We start from the raw sequence: 19,925 nt of genomic DNA, 5'->3' as shown, positions 1-19,925 counted from the left end.
CAGTCAGCAGGATGATATCACTATGCCTCAAGTTCCACAATTTATTAAAGTGCAGACAGATCATATATTTGCAAATGACAACATTGCATACCACTATCAATAACCCCGCATGGAGGAGACAGAGATATACAGCAGCTCAGTTTTATAGATGGTCCAGGGAGCCATCCATTAGGTAGTGCTCTGATCTGGGTGTTCTAGTGAAATAAACCAATCCCCCCAAACCAGAAGGTGAATGTTCTGCTATGTGGATGCCAACACACAACAAGGGCCAGGGGAGGATAGAAGTTCAAAGGATTAGACAAAGAGGAATGAAGGAAAGGGAAAGGAAAAGGAATAGGAAAGACAATGGAATGAATCAGATATAACTTTCTTATGTTCTTATGTGAATACACCATAGTGAATCTCCACATCATGTATATCCACAAGACAGGGATCCTAATTAGAAAAAGATACGCTTCATGTCTGTATAATCATATCAAAATAGATTCTACTGTCATGTATAATTAAAAAGAACAAATAAAAGAGACAAAATAAATAAATAAATAAATAAATATATTAACACAGGAAAAAAAAGGAATATAAACACAATGGGCTTTTGTTTTCTGTTTTTCCTTTTGGCTTTGTTTTTTTAGTAGACTGTATCAAAGTATTTTGTGTGGTTTCCATGAGAACTAAGTCTTAGTATTCACAGGATATGTTTTACTCTGGAGGCCAAGACACATCTCTGTTAAATGCATGCGTGTGCACACACACACACACACACAGGCAAAGGCACATACCCAAAAAGAAAGATAAATTTTGGATGCTTACATCCTGTGGAGGCCCTGAGATGAATACTGGTGTCTGTTGTTGTCCTTCTCTCCCTTCACCTTTCCTTATCTGCATTTTACCTGTGTTTCCTAGGGGCCGTGGGGGTGCCATTCCTCCTCCCCCACCACCTGGACGAGGTGTTCTCACACCTCGTGGGACCACTGTGACTCGTGGAGCTCTTCCCGTGCCACCGGTAGCAAGAGGCGTCCCCACCCCTAGAGCCAGGGGGGCACCAACAGTGCCAGGATACAGAGCACCCCCTCCTCCAGCCCATGAAGCTTATGAAGAATATGTAAGTACCCCTAAGAAACGGGTAGTGAAGAGGAGTTCATTTGTTTGGTTAACTAGCTAAGCCTCCCAAACAGGCATATGCTATGAACACAAGAGGTCATGTCATTTGCAAAAGAATTTAAGCAGTGCATTTCAATGAAAGCGTTTTGTGGAGAAGCTTTCATTTTACAGGCATGATCATTGTAGTTAGTGACAGTTCACCAGCTTGAATTTTAAGAATCAAACTATCCTGAGGTTTTCTTACCTTTAGAAGGTTTGGTCAGATTTCAAATGGAAAATAATTATAAATATAATATGAATCATTATATATTCAGAGAATTCTCCTGGGTCATGATAAATATTAGCATAAATTTCAGAAATACTTGACAAATGTAACGTGATTATGTTATAAACTTTGTTAATAATGTAAGACCATGTGGCTGGGCTTTCATTATTTCAAAGATATGGAATGGGCATACAAATCAAAAAAATATAGAATGGACAGAGGAAACACAGTGAGTTTCCCCTACATCTCATCCATGGTATCTCTAGGTCACATTTTGTGTCTGAACACCCTTTAATATTTAGTTCAGGTCATCAGTAATCTTCTTGTCACATTGGTATTATACTTTCTGTGCCCATTTCTCCTGCTAGACTGTGGCACTTGTAAAAGGGAGTTTCCTATCTACTTTCTAAGCTTGTGTAGTCCCAGGAAGTCCACGATAAATCTTAAACTGAGTTGATGCAAACAGATCACCATTTTAAAAAGAAGCTTCTTCTGCCTCTAAAGTCTCCAGTATACCTGTCATCTGATATGAGTTTCAGGAAACCACCCACTACCATGCTGACCTCATAAATGTCTTCCTTGAAGTATTATTCATTAACTATAAACTCTTCAAGGACAGTTACTTTCATGTGATGAGCACTCAAAACATACATATTTCATGGACTGGCTAATAACCAGTCAAAGCTTAATCAGAAAATAAAGTGAATATGGTTGATCAGTGTCACCAAGAATACACTATGTTTAGCATTTGTTAGTTTTTAAGAATGATGCTATTGCTTGAATATAAAACATTAATTGATATATACAAGAGTGAAGCAAAATTAATGATAAAATTCCATTGCTACTGTAACTGGTGAAATGTGTTTATCTATAATATCTTTTGTAATCATGCATCAATATTTAAAATCTTTGACAATCTTAAATTTGCAAAATCAGAAGCTGAAAATTTATTCTACCCTATAAGTAAGCCCACGAGTCTGAAAACGTAAGAATCAGTCTTTGTTCTTCTACCTCTTACCTGAGACATAGTATTTTGCAAATACTATGTACTTGTCAAATGAATGCATTAAGTCCCCACAGGTTTGGTGATGTCTCTTTTCATCTCTGGGGAACAATTTAGCTCTACAGTTTTTGAGTATATTGCCACTAAGGTGTTTTTATCCTCCAATTATTGGTTTAAACAGACCTTTTATTAAAATTAAAAATGAGAAAAAAATTTTTCAGTTAACAGCAGTCAATATTGTTATTAATCAAAGGGTTTATATGGCATATATAGCCCTTCAAAAGAGCAAAACTGGTGAAACAGAATTGTAGTCCATAATCCAACTGATAATGAATGAATCACTGGAATATGAGGCATATAAGAGGGAACTATAAAGGCACACGTATATTCTGAAAACATGGGTAAAGAAGGTTATATTCTGAATGGGGAAATTCAGAAGGTCTCTGAGTCCTCTATGAAGCAGTGTCTAGGCTGAGGGACTTCCTCTGTAAGCAGTCTCCCTGTCAGAAGAAAAGAGCAATTGTAAAGGTCCTGATATTGAACTTGCTTGAAATTTGGGGTCAGCAAGATGGAGGTTAGAGCTGGAGTGGAATGTGTCAGAAGAGAAGGTAAATAAGGTCCAAGGGGGGCTAAGTTGGGGTTTTGAGCAGGACAGTCACATGACCAGATTCACATGTTAAAAGGTTTGTTCTGCCTATAACAATGGAATCTGAGGATGCTGAGGATGGGGATGGGTACAGGTGTGGAAACAGGGCATTGTAATTATTTGTGGTATCACCCACTGGCAGAACAATGGCTTGGAGGGCAGGAGAAGAGATCTGATTCTAAGCATCCTGTGAAAACGGTATGTTAGGATTTGGTGGTAGACTAGAGGCAGGATGTACAGAAGAAAGCACAGTGAAGGATCAATTGTTTTACGATGGTTTCATGGTGATAAGGTGTTTGAAATGAACACCTGGGTTAAACTGAGGGATTATTTATTAGAATGAAAAGTACCACACGGGGAGTTGGAAGTTTGGTTTGAGATCCTGTTAAATGAAGAAACTTTCCCTGCAGAAAAGTCTGCAGTGTTGCTGTATGGACAGGATGTGCACTTCTGAAGTGGAAAGTAGTATCCCAGGATTTTGATTCATTATTGTGTCATTTTATAAACACACTGAGGCTTAGGTATCTCCTTTTTCATTTTTTTATAAACATGACAGTAAGGCATATTTGACATATTCTACATTCATGGAGTACAGCCCATTCCAATTTGGATCCCATTCTTGTGGATGTTCATGATGTGGAGTTTCACTGGTCCTGTATTCTATATGAACATAGGAAAGTTATGTCAGGTTCATTCTACTGTCTTTTATATTCCCATCCCCCCTCCCTTTCCTTTATTTCCCTTTGTCTAATCCAATAAGCTTATATATTTCTCCTCCCAACCTTCCCTGTTATAGGTTAGCATCCACATATCAGAGGAAACATTTGGCCTTTGCTTTTTAGGGACTGGCTTACTTCACTTAGCATGATAGTCTCCAGTTCCAAACATTTACTGGCAAATGCCATAATTTCATTCTTCTTTATGTTTGAGTAATTCCAGTGTGTGTGTGTGTGTGTGTGTGTGTACACACCACACTTTCTTTATCCATTCATTTGTTGAAGGGCACCTAGATTGGTTCCATAGTTGAGTTATAAACATTGATGTGTCTGTGTCACTGTACTATGCTGATTTTAAGTCCTTTGGGTATAAGCCAAGGAAAGGGATAACTAGGTCAAATGGTGGTTCTATTCCAAGTTTTCTGAGGAATCTCCATACTGTTTTTCAGAGTGGTTGCTCCAATTTGTAGTCCCACCAGCAATATGTGCTTGAACCTTTTATCCCACATCTTTGCCAACATTTATTGTTACTTGCATTCTTAATAATTGCTATTCTGACTGGAGTGAGATAAAGTCTCAGTGTATTTTTAATTTGCATTTCTCTAATTGCCAGAGATGTTGAATATGTTTTTCATATATTTTTGACCATTTGTGTTTCTTATCTATTTTATATAATGAGGATAATCATTTCAACTTCTCAAGACTGTATTGATGATTAGAAATAAATATTCATAAACACTTATAAGTATGCATAGGTATCTAGAATATTATAGGCATTCAATAAAAGTTAACATATAAAATTCCATGATATATTAATTCTTTAATATCGGAAGCTGTAGATCTAATAAAATCATAGGTATTTTCCTACTTTTGTGAATTAATTTGGCATTATTGATTGCAAACAGCAGAATCGCTTGGAACCTCTTTTAGTGAAATATAATTTTTTAAAAAATCAGAGCTGCTGAAGTTATGTGAATGTAAGTTAATGAGATCCAGTAATAGCAATGCCATCAGACCTCAAGAATGGTCTAGGCCAAGGAACTAGAAAACTACCAGGAATCTTTCTCCCTTCTTATCTCTGTTTTCTCAGATTATCTGGTCTTTCCATTTGTATCTGCAGATTTTATTTTGTGGCTTTTCTAATCAGTGTATCTCAACAAATATGGCCATCCTAGGGTAGCCATATTTACATATCCAACTTTAATAACCAACAGATACTGACTAGCTGGCAATCTCAATCCTAATCCAGATGCTCAAGTGGGAGAATTGTGATTAGCCAAACTTGTCAGGTGTATTAGCTAATCACTTCTGAGTACAGTAAGTCATTGAAAATTAGATCTAGAATCTACCACTCATCAGTCATCAAAGGCAAGGGAAAGGCAGGGGTAAAGTTTGTACAATATAAAAATGGTTGTTAAGCCACAACTTCATGGATAATGTAAGGAGACACTAGTTTATATAGAGGAGAAAATATGATGAGTTTGGTAGACATCCCCAAATTTCTCTACAATAGCACATCATTGATAACAGGAAAAAGTGTACAATGTTTTCTAAGAACCTTTATATTTTATTAAAACCTGACACCTGTCGTGTTTTAATTGTTTTCCTAAAAAAACATTCAATGAGTGCACATGAAGTTTAATACATGGCTGATAAGCTGCTGGCATCAATCTTTGAAGTAGTCTGTACTAAACCCAGATTACACTCAAGAGCTGCTACTCTCTGCTCTAATTTTAGACTATTGATTCCTCTGTAAGGGGTAAGAAAAACAAAAGTTTAAGTGTCTCAATAACAAAATAATAGCACCATGCTGAGCTGATGGTGAAAAATCTCAAAGGAGTTCTTAACTCTCAGATAAAATTTCTTAGAAAAGGTTCCCTTTATTATAAATCACACTATGAGTCAATTCACTCTTCAGACTTCTTTCTTTCCTGCTGAGTCTCAGCATTAAGTTTCTGACCACATAGAATGTATATAGGTAATCAAATGCACTCCTTGCAGCTGGCCTCATGAGAAACAGCTTACAGTAATTGAGATTGCTGTTTTAAAACCATCATTAGTGTTAGCAGAGTCTAAAAAAATGTGAATTTTAGTTTAAGTGTTAACATATCCTAACCCAGATTTTAAATATTTTAAAACTTCTTTTCATTGACCTTCTGCTAAGAAGAATACATTTGCATTTTATGGATCCATCATCATAATTGAAGTATATTTGAAGCATTGAAAAGCAAATTTCAACAAAAATTCCCATTGAGCAAAATATTAAGTTTATCAGACCTACCAGTGGATATTTAAAAGAGTAAATTAAAACTAAAAATATTAAATAAAAAGTAGTTTCCTATCACTGTGTATTAATTCACTTAATCTCTTAATCAATTAGTTGTTGGTTTTACTATTTTTATGAGATCAGTACACTGAAATTTAGAATTCAGAGTGCCCCCAGTTTTAGGTCTCCAGAGCTTATGTATCTTTATTACATCCTGCTTCCTCTCAGTAGGGGATCATAAAATGTGCTACATAGTGTTTATCTCAGAGAACTACTATATGTGTGTAAAGAACATCTGTACTTCATGATTCTGTCCAGACCATTGTTGGTATTCAAATTCCCAAGGCAATACTTAAGACATCTCCCACGTCCTTCATGAATACCTGGAACTACAGATCATTCAGTACCTCCAGAAAGTGGGTGCTGGAAATGTGGTTATGGACTGTGGTTAAAGAGACACTAAAATGTATGTCATCTGCTGGGAGAGACCAAGATAGTCCAGTGACTAACATCCTGTGTACTTCCCATCTGGGGCTCTTACTCTGTCCTTTATTTAAAGTCATTTTTTGCTTTTATCTTCTCCTGTATATAAGATTTCATACACTCTAAAGGCAGAAAGTATCTGTTAAATGTATCTTTGCAGTTAATGCTAAATAAAGTGCTTGGTCGTAACATTTAGATTGAACCCACTTCTGGCATTTTTAGAAAGATGTTATACATTTGCATACTTACATACATATACATATTTTGCATAGATATTAAATGAATGACAATAGAACATAGAATATATTGTCAAATATATTCCTCCAATAAAGGGAATTAGCACCAAGACCATTCGTATTTTAGAAAATCTCCGAGAGGGCAAAGAAAACAACCAAAGAAAACTGGTATAACTTTCAGAAGCAGAGAAAAAAGACACACCATTTAAAGGGAATGGCAAAGGCAAAGACAAGAAAAGGGACCTTTCAAAGTAAATCTAAAGAATCTGGGAGAGCAGTTTAGTGAAACAAAGCTCATTTAAGACACCTGTGAAAATAATGCAGGCCAGGAGAAGATAGTAGGGTTACAAAGTAACCTTGACATCTGAGGTTACAACTTCACTTATCCTACCTAAAAAGTCACCTGCAAATCTTTGAGCAGAAGGCAAACTAAGATTTGGCAGGAAATTTTAATTCTCAATTGTTTGGAGTGGGTTGAAGAAGAGAATGGAGGAAGGGGAGAAGATTTATGGAATTGACCACAGGGTGTCTTCCTGAGATGATGCCTTTGCTGTGAGCACAGGAATGGGATGAGAATCTAAAATAAAACAATAGGATTGGATGACAATTGGATGTGGGAAAAGTAAGAAAAGGTCACCGAGGCTCACTCAAAGTGTTATCTCCATGGGTATGGGGTGAAGGATAAGTGGACCTGGCTATTTGTGGGATAGTGCCAAGTGGAGTTTCTGTTAGACATTAACTTTGTTTTGGTTTAATAAAATATTGCTATTCATGTAATTTAAGTACTGCTACAATTCTGGTTTAGAAATGATTCCAGAATGCTCTTAGGGCTTACTGCTATCTGTGAACTGTAGTACTAAGGCAGGAAGGATGGATTGGTAGAAGGAAAGACAGATTTGAGTTGTACTGGGTAGATCTGTTCTGTGGAAAACCCTTCCACATCATTCAGCTAAGCTATGACAAAGATGATTGAGGTGTCCCCAGATTTGACAACAATGTCATCTATAATATAACCAGTAATGAGTTGTTAAGTGAAACAAGATTTTTCAAATCATGAATAACAAAAAGTTGTTTATCAATGAAGCTAGAGAAGACTCCAGAATTTTCTCTTTTTTAATAGAAAATGTTGTAAAATCATTACCATTTTATAAAATGATCAAAAGATTATGCCTCCAAAAACAAATAGGGGGAAAGTGAGGGGTCGCTTAACTAACAAAATAAAAGTACTATATTTTCTGCATTTTGTGATGTTTGTAGTATTTTCAGCTTTTAAAATTGTGAAGTTGGTTATGATTGCATTTCTCATTCAAAAAATAAATATTTGCTTCCATGCCAACTGTGTACTCAAAAATTATCAACATCTTTTTATTAAAGGGAGAATGTAAAATTGTACAGTTTCCAGGCCCCACAATCTCTGAATTTGCTCCTGTACAGAGAAAAAAGTGGCAACATTTATATGAAAACACATGGAGAGGTACAGGGCAGGGAGAGATTGTTAAGTAAAAAACTGACTCTATAACCTTAGTATCTAGCAGGTACCGAAAGTATTTTCTTTTATTAGGATCATGGTGCTGTTAATAAATGTGCTCTTCCTTATAGAAATTCTGTCTTTTTAACTAAGGTTGTATGAGAGAAATAAAAGTGCATATAAAGGCACACAGCTTCTGGAAGCATCCATCAAATATCATTCCCTACAAAGACATACTGATAACATGCATATTTACTTAAATAAATACTTTCTTGTAGCTCATATATGGTGTTGCTATAAACAAAGATAAAACAAAAGCAAAATCACCTCAGCTCCAAAGACTAAGGTCCAAAGTCACAGGTAATTACCACATATTCTCCCCAAAGGTTAATATTCAGACATGAAAGACGTATATTAAGGCACAATAACACAAGAAGAAATATAATTAAAATCCTGTCCGATGCTATATGAGAAATTTTGGCCTGGTATAATCAATCATATTAACCTAAATTTATAAAATGCATTCTGACTAATTGTTGAGAAGTTTCTCTTTGCATCAGTCTTAACTAAGCCTTTCAGCATTGCTGCTCATCCTGTCATCTGATTCAGACGCTGAGGCACCATTCCAGTAACAATGAGAGAACTAGAAAATTCACTGGTAAATCAATAGTCCTTAAAAGTTCCATAAATGAGCTCAGGCTTCCAACCTTCACTTTCTTGTGTATGGAACATTTTTTGACAGGAGAAGGAAATCAGTATTAAATGATAATTGAAATCAATTCTTGTGTCATTTTTGTGGAAGAAAAGATTGAGTCTGATCTATAATGCATTTTGAGGGGAGCCATGTGTGATGGTTTCTATGTAATAGCCAGGAGTCTTGTCTCAAAGAAGGGAGATTTTTATTAGAGTTTCTAGATTGGATATTTGTATTCCATTAAATATTCTTGTTGGAGTTTCATGCTCTAGTCTCCTTTTATTAGAGACTAATTTACCAGAATGCATTGTAGGGCTTTGTTTTTTGAAATGTAGCTAATATTTAAAATAACCAAAACATGAGGGGTTAATGAAATGTATTGTGAAACTACAGGATAGGCATGATATTATCAAGCTTCTAATGTGCATAAAAATTTAGCAGAATGTAAGTATAGCTAGGTACTAAATTATCTCTGTGAATAATAGAAAATGTCATCTTTTTTAAAATTATGGCTACTCTTCCTCTGCAGTTGAAGTTTGAATGAACCATCCTTCTTCTAACATTATGTGTTAGATTTTAAGTCATTTTAAAACAGATGCAGCCTCTACTATTGGCAACATCACTCAGGATTGTATCCAAACCTGTACCTGATAATTACGATGATGACTAATGTCTTTTTTAACACTTACAATGATGAAAATAGGTTTCTTTTCTGTGCCTTTTTGAGATGGATGCTAGCTGCTGAAAAGTATTATATCATAGGGTATTTTAAAGTTTTCTCTATGCTCTGTTGGGAAAAAAAATATGCTAGGATCTCTTCAAGGTGTCTTCTACAAATATAGGGAAGAGATCATTAGTGAATATGTGAAATGGCCATCAGGGCCTTAGGGAGTTCTATTGTATTTTTTTATTATTAGTTTTTTTTAAAAATAATATTATTAATATATTTTATGTTGTATTATTTTCTATCTTTGGTCAATATACACGGTGTAAGGATTACCAATGCAAGTGAACTGAGCCTTGGTGTATTTCTATAAGTGAGTTCCTAAAAAACAATGCTGGGCGTATGGTCATGGTTTTTTTTGTTGTTGTTGTTGTTTTTCTTTTATTTTTTTTTCCTTCTGAGTTGATTATAATTTTTAAATTTAAATTATTTGCCCACTAAAAAATTAACACCCTATATGGGGGAGACAAATCATACCTAAGTGTCCTAAAATTTATTTTCTCCTTGTTGGTTAAAAAACATTATTCATTGTGTTTTGACAAGAGCATCATTATAATTTTCTGGCAAAGAAAACTTAATTAAATACAAACTGCCTAGTTAGTTAGATTGTAACTGATTTTGCAGAAAGCCAAATAGGAATGGCTAGATGAGATCGAGCCTTTTTCCACATTTGGCCCTCTTCCTTTATGGATTCCCCATACAGAGGAAAATAGAGGCTGCTAAATCTTCCTGTAAGCTGCAGATCTTTGTGATTGTATTCTATAATATCTTGTGAGCCAAAAGTTTTTGCTGGGGAAGCTGTGAATGTTTTGGGAAATAACTTTTAATAGTCTTAAGATTTTAATTAAGACTATTTCACTTTGTGTTAAAGGTGGAAAACCTTATACTTCCTTTATATATATTTGTTTTAAAAACCTTATTGTGAATCAGTTTGGCAGATGAAGAACACAGGAAAAAGCCACTAACCTGTATTTCTTAAAAAACAAATAGAGAGACTATACTACTGGTTGGTTGGTTTTTTACTTTTTTTTTTCTTTTTTCAAGTGTTTATGTTTGCTCTTCTGCAGTACCTCTGATGTATAAACATTCACACGAATTGTTCTTTATTTTACTGTCATGGGGAACTGTAGATACAGCTTGTGAAAATGGTGGTAGAAAGTTTAGGATGCTAAAGAATGAGTGATGGGTTCTTTCAGGAGATATTTCTTTCTTCTTCTACAGAAAATCCTTAAATCCCTGTGTGTGTGTGTGTGTGTGTGTGTGTGTGTGTGTGTGTGTGTTTCTTTTCTTGGTATAGGGGAGAAAAACCTCTTATGATAATATGAATCACAGTGAATCAGAGAGAATGAGAAAAATTTTGCCTTCAATGCTCTTGCTTTCTTCCTCTAGTACAGCCATACGAGATTGTAAACTACTTGAAAATAAAAGTTAAGGTCCTTTGTTATAATTTAGCCCATATGGTAATTTCTAGTGGCCACTTAAATGACAATGTTTTTGATTAAATAATATAACCAGAATTTATGCCTTTGAAAACTAATAACCAGCCGAAATAGTAACTGGAGCTCACAGCTGACATGTTTAGCTGGTCTGACCAAGTACAAAATACCAGTTGGCATCTATTCTAGTGTGTTAGACTTCGGATCTGATTTATTAGTGCCTGAGCCATGCTGGCTATTAAATATTGTATCATTTTTATATTGGTAAAATTCTAGCAGAAATATAGTATAACAGATTTTTCCAAATACAAAAATTTAGTCAACTAAATTTAGGGACTGGGAGGACCCCTTAACCAAGCCACTGTGGAGCAATTTTCTAACCAGTTGGTTGCACTGCACTATATGAGGCACAAACCTCTATGGCTATAGTTAGAGCTGACAGCATTTGTGACTTCAGAAATTCAGAACTCTTCAGGAAGAGTTCTCTGCCTCTCATTATGTCCAACTTTATCTTTCTCTCTCCTGGTCTCCTGATCTGGCACATCTGTATAGAGTTGAACATGATCTATCTATCTATCTCCATCATTTTTATTGAATATATTTATATGGAATTTATTTATATTGAAGCTCCTGAATACAAAAGGCCATCATATATTTGAATATTATAAAAGTATCTTATCCACTTCACTATTTTATTTTAATGGTAAAAAAACAAAATCAAGGTTCAGAGAGTTAACTGAACTAAAGTCACACACTTTTTCTAACTTTCCCGAAACACATTTTTTCTAGTCATTATCACAGGGAGGGGGAGAAAAACACAAATGTACTCACTCATGTGTCTTCCAAGTCACTAGATCCATCATCTGGCACCTATGTGGAGTAGCGTTTCAAGTTTTTCTAAAATTTAGATGAAACAGACTGAGAAGATGGCAGATGAGAGTGTGTGAGCCCTCATTCCAAGCATATCTACCAATGAGGTTCATGTAGCCCAAATTTCTCTATTTTGTCTTGTCTCCCCAGAAGACTGGAGTGTCTCTCTTTCTCTCTCTCTCTCTCTCTCTCTCTCTCTCTCTCTCTCTCTCACACACACACACACACACACACACACACACACATTGTCTATTTCATCTTACTTACTGACACTAAACATGCAAATGTTTGTCTAGAGAATAAATAAAAGGGGATCCTAGTTATTGGAGTAGTTTCTTCCTGGAAACCAGAGTGTAGACATCATATAAGAGTGTCCTTTCCCCACATACTCTGCCACTTGTTTCTAAGACTACACCCAGAAGTACAGAGTTACAATTGTAAAGTCACAAGTATAATTTACTGTTTGAAAGAAGACCTATCCAGAGATAGGAGATAGTTCTAGGATATATTTCTGGGGATTTAATAGGTAAAAAAGGAAAAAAAAATAATCCCTTACTCGTGAAACAGAAACCAACTCTGTTTCAGTGTTTGAAACCAAACTTTACCAAATGCATCTATTCTGTTTTGTACTTCTAATGTAAGCTTAAGTGTTTTAAGCAATATATCTGCTACAGGATAGAATTATATGCATAGAACTCTAAATATAATTAAGCAAAAATATATTTCACTATATGACTATATCTTAAGATTTTTTAAATGAGAAAATGTTATGATTTTCTTATGTAACTTAAAGCAGCACATATTAACCTAAAATAAATCTATCAAATCTCCTCCTCATAGAAAATAATTTTCATTAAATTTCTTTTCAAACTAACAAGTTATATCCAGGCTATATACCATCCCCCACTTTTTAAAAAATCTATTTTAAGCTCCTTCTAGGACTATCATAACACTTCAATTTCAGCTTTCCTCTCCAAAACTATTTTAAATATCAACTTTCTCTATTGATGTATTAGAGTGTCTCCAATTATTTGTTGATCTTTCTGTTCAAAAATACCTCACCTCTTACAACTATGCTTCTGAACCGGAGTTCATCAAACATCTCCTAATTTAGGATTCTTTCCACTTCTATTGAGTTGAACTTCAGAAATCTGAAAGTCATATTTTGTCTTTTTTTACTTTGCTTCAAATGGTAAATTAATATTTGTTTTCCTAAAATGGTAAATTCATCGAAACATTTCTTTGTTAAAAACAGCAACCTCTCCCTGTTGCCCAAAGGATGAAATTCCAGCTTCTTTCTTTTGCATACATAATATTGTAAGAAGATGAAAGTGTAGCCTTTAGTTTTATGAGATTGCTTATTGTTAATTAATATTTTTTCACTTGCAAATGAGATTTTAACCAGGAATAAAAACAGATAACAAGCAAAATTTAAAAAATCCTAAATTTACACAGTAAATATAATTAGCAGAAACCTTATAGTTCTTGGCATATTAAAATAAAGTAAACTCTGCTATTTGATTAAATCCACCTTAACATTGACTATTTATTCTATATTATGCTAATTTTCACAGGAGCTTCAGAAGAAGTAAGGGATAAAACTGCTCATCTTGATAATGTGTCTTTTGTACATTAGAGCTTTTGCATCATAATCTCAATAATAAAATTAAGAGTACACTCTTTTGTTTTTCTATTAATGAATTTTAGGGTCAAAGAATTAGATACATTTATCAGCTTGATAGCACTAAGCCAGACTAGTCTGTCTTCAAAGTTAACACCTTAGTGAATATAAATTTATAAATGACAAAGGCCATGGCTCTAATAGGGCAACAGATGGCACTTCAGGAAAAAAACACAGCTCACATGTACACAGTGGAAAATGATTAGTGAGAAAGGACTCCAGTCTCCATTGATAGATAAATGCTAATACTCTCCTGATCTACCTCATAAACTGAGTATGAAGTAGTTATGACACCACCTGGAAATCCCATTAAACTAAACATATATGGACTTTTTAAGTTTGCTTTGTTCTGACTCAGAAAGGTCAAACTGATTAGGGCTAATGCTATCTATTTGATAAAGTGAAAATAATGCTCAGGATAGAAATGACTGGCACAGGTAGATATACACACAAGTTCTTTAGAAGTTTAGAATAGTAAAAGTAGCAACCAAAACAATATTTGTAATAATAACTTTACTGCTGTGTAAGGAACTAATACAATTGATTACTTATTGTGATCTACACAGCATGTAAAGTTCTTTGCCTTCAGCATTTAGTTTTGCAATAATCTTTTTTTTTCATTGACCTTTATTAAGTCTGAATTTTATGCCAGCTTGTCTATATTCACTCTCATATTTATAAACATTTGGGTTGTAGTGCCATATAAGTTGATGTCTATATCTATATTCATTCCATATTTATTCATTTTTAGTTTCATCTTAACATGCCATTTTAAAACTATGGAAACTGAGGTTTAGAGAGTCTAAGTATCATGACAAAATTATCTAGTCAGTAAGCAGCGGAGCCAGAACTTACAAGTTTTATTCGAAGGGCAGTGCTTATAGCCCCTAAGTTATAACACTATAGTACTCACTACAGAGCAGGTGTTTGTCTAAGTACTTTACACCTATAGACTCAATTTATCTTCTTGGTGTTTGTGTGCATTAAGTGCTATATTTGTCCTAGATATGAAAGCTTGCACACAGGCAACCAGCAAAAGAGCTGGCATTTTAAAGCAAGCAGTCCAGCTCCAGTTCATACTGTTATATCTCTGGAGAAGCCAGCAAAAGTATCATTTGCAGAGTCCATTGCCGATGAGGACAAAGGAAATGAGTAAAATACTTCAAAGAACCACCTAACAAATCTACTTGGACTATAGAAGACACATAAAAATAAGGTCTGGCAGGGGCTATGATGAGATGGGACAAGAGGAATAAAATGAGTGGTTGAAAAAATTTCCTGTAAGAGAGTTTCATAATTAAATCGATTGCTATTGGGCACTGGTTGAATGTTTCCAAGACATTCGAGAAAAGCTATACTTCCTAAAGATTAATGTGGCTGAGCATGGCAGCAAGCCATGGAGCAGGTAGGTAGCAGAGACAGAAAATCCCTCTGGAAACTTAAGTGAGAGTCGAAATAGGAGTGGAATACATAACACAATAGAAGATGGTATGGAAGATGTAGTAATTAATTGGACAAAACTGAAACTAATTACGGGATGTGGTCATTTTGTAAGACATTTTATATAATCTAACAATAAAATGCTATTCAATATTATTTTATCACATGTCTTTTTTACTATAAATCTTATTTCTCAATTCATTCTCATCATGATAAAGAGCTTCAGTTAGGAAACATGTTAGAGAATTTTTTATGAAAACACACTACATTTAAAGGAAATTCAGAAAGATTTAAAAGTGAAAACTAATATCATTTTTTACTGTAAGTAAAACAACATAGTATAATCACATAATGACTAAAAATTTCTTTTCAGCCAAATGCTTGAACCACTTTCTAAAGAGATGTTTAAAACATAATATCACTATAACACAGTAGTTTGTACAGTATTTTTTTAGAGGCACCCATCTGTCAAAGGCAATTTTAGCCCCTGCTCCAGTTGCATAATAGGAAGAGGGGTTTTTTTAAGTAATTTATATCATTATTATTTGTCAGAAATTAAATTTCTCTTTGCAGAAACCTTGCAGCTCCTCAGGGGAGCAGTGTGGATCTGTGTGTGTGCTTCAATCCTCTGAGGATATGTCACTAGTTGTGTCAAAGGAGGAAGGCACAGGGACCAAGTGAAATGGAGAAAGACAGGAGAGGAGGCACCAGAGCTTCTTAATTTCTAAGCACCTCTTCTATAAGTCATCCATTGAATTTGCTATTTATATTCCTAGGAAAGCATTTAAAAAGCACTCTATAGGAATCATGTAATTTCTTTCTTTCTGATATATTGTCAAGGCAGTCCCATGCCTCTGGATTCCTATCTTTCTGTTCCTTGGAGTCCTTCAGCCAACCCAAAACCAGAATATTTAAAGAGAGACTGGTGGTCCAATGTGGGAAGCAGCAATCTTTGCCTATAAAGAATCAGATATCAAATATTTTTGGCTTCCTGAGCAGTACAGTCTCTATTATGACCCTCAACTCTGCACTTATTACACAAAAGCAGTCATTTACAAGATGCTAATCAATAAGAGTAAGTATTTTCTGATAAAACTTTGTTTTTTTTAAAAAAAAAAAAAACAGATTTAGCTCATAGGACACATTTTTTCATCTCCTGGTCTAATGTGTATTTTCAGTCTCATAATAGTTACCAAAATCAAATTTAGAAGGAAAATATGTACACAGTGGTGGAAAAAGTATCCCCTGGAATTTTAATTTTAGTGTTTCACCTGAGGCCACTGATTTTCTTTCTTCATTGGGGCTGCATGCCAAACTGGAACAAAACATTATATAAAACCATATTGAATTTACTCTGTTGGTTCTCAGAGATGGCAGTTTGCATAGAATTATTTTCCTTTCAAGCCCCTATCACCTTTTTAATTTAAATATACATATATTATACAGCACACTGCCAAATTGCTCACTGCAACAACTGAATACTATTAAAGAAAAAAAATCTCATTTTCAGCAGAGCTTCTGAAGGCTAGGTGATAGAGGCACTGTGCAGGTGAGTGTCTTGCTAAATGATAAATGAGCTTGGGTCCTCATATTTTTTAGAAGAATGTAGGCACAGTAATACCGATATTCTATAAAGCTACCTACTTGTGATGATAAATTCTTCTGTGTCACCTCACTGGTAGTGCTATGTCCCTGCCATCTGTAATAATATAGTATTGTAAGCTACTGTCAGATAAATATTCACACAAGTGCACTGCTTGTTTTCCTCTGAAAGAACCTGTTAGCCATCATGCTGTAGACAGACTCAAATTTAATGCATCCTTTAAAAAATGTATTTGGCAGTAAAAATGTTGTGGAAATTGATCTTGTTATAAAATTTAGCACCTTAGATTTGACATTAAGGCCACTTAGAGACTTCAGCAATCAGTAAGGCAGAGAAGGAACAACTGAATTTCAAGGTAATGATTTGGAGGCCATAAAGTGAGGAATTGGAAGATGTTCCAAAACCTAATCTTTCAAGCAGGTCATTTATTTGTCAACTAGTCTTGCTTCAGGATACTCCACGTACACCAACAAATAAAAAAATAATGTCATCCTCAATGGTATTTTTTTAAAAGCTGAGAGGAAGACACCTGATTTTGATTATCCCAACTTCACAGAAAATCAGCAGGAAAAAAATCAAAACCATTAATCATACAATAAAAGTATATAATAATTTAATATATAAATATAATAAGGGAATTATTAAATATAAAATTGGAGAGTCATAATCAAATGTGATAGTTTGCCTTCAGAAATAAATTAATATATAGTTAATTATTATGAACATAGAAATAATTATCAAGTTAACATGAAAGGGTGGAAAGTGTTATTTGTATTTCATGGCTGTTAGAATGTTAATTTTAATAACTTGTCATGGTCATGACAAAATACAGTGAAAGGATAGACATAATACTTTATGGAAACGTGGAGTCCTTCATTCAAGGAGTCCCTGGGCTGAGGACAGGCAGTCATACAGATATAATTGAGACTGATTTCTCAGTTAAGACTGAACCAGTCCTAAGCATGCTGGTTGTACAGTTTCTGAAGAGCATCATCTTCATTCAAGAGACGGGTCTAAGTGAAGCAGATTAAAATGACCTCAGTTATTGGGACCTGTAACACACTTATAAGCTTTTGTTTGTTTTCTTACTGTGGTCCTGGACTTTCATGGACAGGATTTACTTCCTGCTCCATATCCCTGTCTCCCCACTTGCATCCTGATTCTGTAAACTCCAGCTTCATCTGGATCTGTTATCTATGCCTAGAGCATTATATGTGCTTCCATGTTTACCTGTTTTTACTCTGCACGTAATTCTTTCTATCTTCTAAACCCACTCACACAGAGACACACATTTACTTCTAAGGGATCAGTTCTCCCTTTCAGAATTCACACTTCCATTCCTCAGCTAACACCTTAAAAAGCAATGTTCAGTTCGTCTTTAGTGGAGTTAGTTACCTATGGTCCTGTCTCTGCTGCTAACCTGTGCATAGCTGAAAATTTTCTAGGATTATTGTCACTTATTGTCTACACTGTTTTACGAATAGTGGTTAATAAAATGATAGTTAAGTGACTGGCTTTTATCAGTCTGATCAGGCAGTTAGAAGAGATATGAAACTCCTGTCATGTTAATGAGGATTTAAGAAATCCCAGAAGCTTTTAAATCCTGACATCAATTCTGACCAGATTCCCATAGGACTCCTGGGAGGGCAGTGTGGCAGGAGAGGTGACGCAGTGCCTGTTTCACCTAACCACCTAGTTCTTGGTTGTTTAGATTTGATTGTTTAGATGAACTTGTCTCTCCTCACTAAGATCTTTCAGATACATTTGGATGGGAAGCTTATCTCATTACCTATTTTGAGCTGAATATTCTCATAGCTCACAGAGTTCTCTACCAGGTTCAACAGAGCTGGGAAACACAAAGACAAAGAGGCACCTAAGAAAATACTGACTACTTACTGACCACCAGATAGAGTATTTGCATAGTAGCAATTACTGGTTTTGATATACTAGGGGCAAAAACTACACACATGAAGTAGGAGGGGGAGTAAATACTTAATTTCTGACCTGAATTTGTACATGTTCTGCTGGCTATTCTAATTAATATGAATTCTTGTCCAGTTAACCTGAGGGGGAAAAAAGTATTAAACATTAGATTTCATCAAAAAAGTTAATTCTCAGCATTTATTTTGAAGGTGAAGACATTTACTATTAGTCTTTGTGTATATGAGTAATGAATGCTACTAATTGTTATCTGAAAAAATGCCACATGAATGAAGCAATTCCTCTGGTATTTAGTATAAAAATAATATTATATAATCAAAGACAATTTTTCAAAAATTAAAAATGCAATAATCCCATTAGCCTAACAGTTTCTTCCCTTATTATTACTGTGAAAAAATTCATGCTTATAAAGGTCTATATCATTAAAGTATATGGACTAAAGAATATAATTTTCATAAAATAATTATACATAAATCACACAAATAAATAAAACATTACAACTCTGAAAACCCCTTATGTATCTATTTCTAATATATCCTCCAAAATGGAACTACAACTGAGCATATTCTTATTTTAATTTTTAACATGTTGATGCATTTAGCAGTAACTTGTTCATTTTCACTGATGAGTGTACCAGAATTCTAAGAATTTGTTGTATATAAACGTTTGGATAGCTTCTCATATTTTTGCTTTTATGAACCTTTTTGGGCTTCCTTGTTGATGCTGGGTCATGGGGAATAGGAATGTACAATTTTTAAAAAGTAAATTATTCTTCTAAGCAGATACATTACCTTGTGTATCACTGTGCTCCTTATTAATCTACATTCATGCCATCTAGCTAAATATGAAATTAAATTGTATTGTGGTTTTAATTTGCATTTTGTGATTACTAAAAGATTCCTTACATTTTCATGTATTTATTGCACATTACTGTTTCCTCTCCTGAGAAATGCTTGCATGACTTTTTCCTGTTTTTCTATTGGGTTCTTTACCTTTTGCATTTATCCATAATAGTTCTTTATACATCTATAAAGAACTATATATGATAACATTTTTTCATTTCTGGTTAAAAATCATCCACTGATTTCTGATTCCATCATTTTACTACCTTTTATGATGCTTAATCCATAGAGATACTAATTTAATGTGGTAGAATTTTTCAGTTTTCCTTTTACAGAATATAATTATTGTGTTGAATAAAGAAATCGTTTTCATTGTAGCTCAGTGTTAGAGCCCTTGCATAGCATGTGTGAGGCACTGGGTTTGATCCTCAGCACCATATTATATATATATATATGTATATATATATATATATATATATATATATATATATATATATATATATATATATA

The 19,925-nt window shown here is 34.4% G+C and overlaps 1 protein-coding gene across 18 annotated transcripts in view; it reads left to right on the top strand.

The window, feature by feature from the left end:
* Khdrbs2 (KH RNA binding domain containing, signal transduction associated 2) overlaps window positions 1-19,925 on the top strand; it is a 587,319-nt gene that overhangs the window by 361,146 nt on the left and 206,248 nt on the right. For all 18 annotated transcript variants that reach the window (XR_009225748.1, XR_009225747.1, XR_009225735.1 and 15 more), the window contains exon 6: window positions 904-1,102. Coding sequence is in view for 1 of the 18 variants with exons in the window: in XM_046432600.2 (XP_046288556.1) it covers window positions 904-1,102 (199 nt within the window). In the remaining 17 variants the exon portion in view is untranslated. The remainder of the gene's footprint in view (window positions 1-903; window positions 1,103-19,925) is intronic.

Source organism: Marmota monax, unplaced genomic scaffold, assembly GCF_021218885.2.
Source record: "Marmota monax isolate L192 unplaced genomic scaffold, Marmota_monax_Labrador192_F-V1.1 WCK01_AAM20220418_F8-fsc00116, whole genome shotgun sequence".
Taxonomy (NCBI): Eukaryota; Metazoa; Chordata; class Mammalia; order Rodentia; family Sciuridae; genus Marmota; species Marmota monax.
Note: the sequence above shows the minus strand (reverse complement) of the source record. Positions and strands in the feature narration are given on the sequence as shown.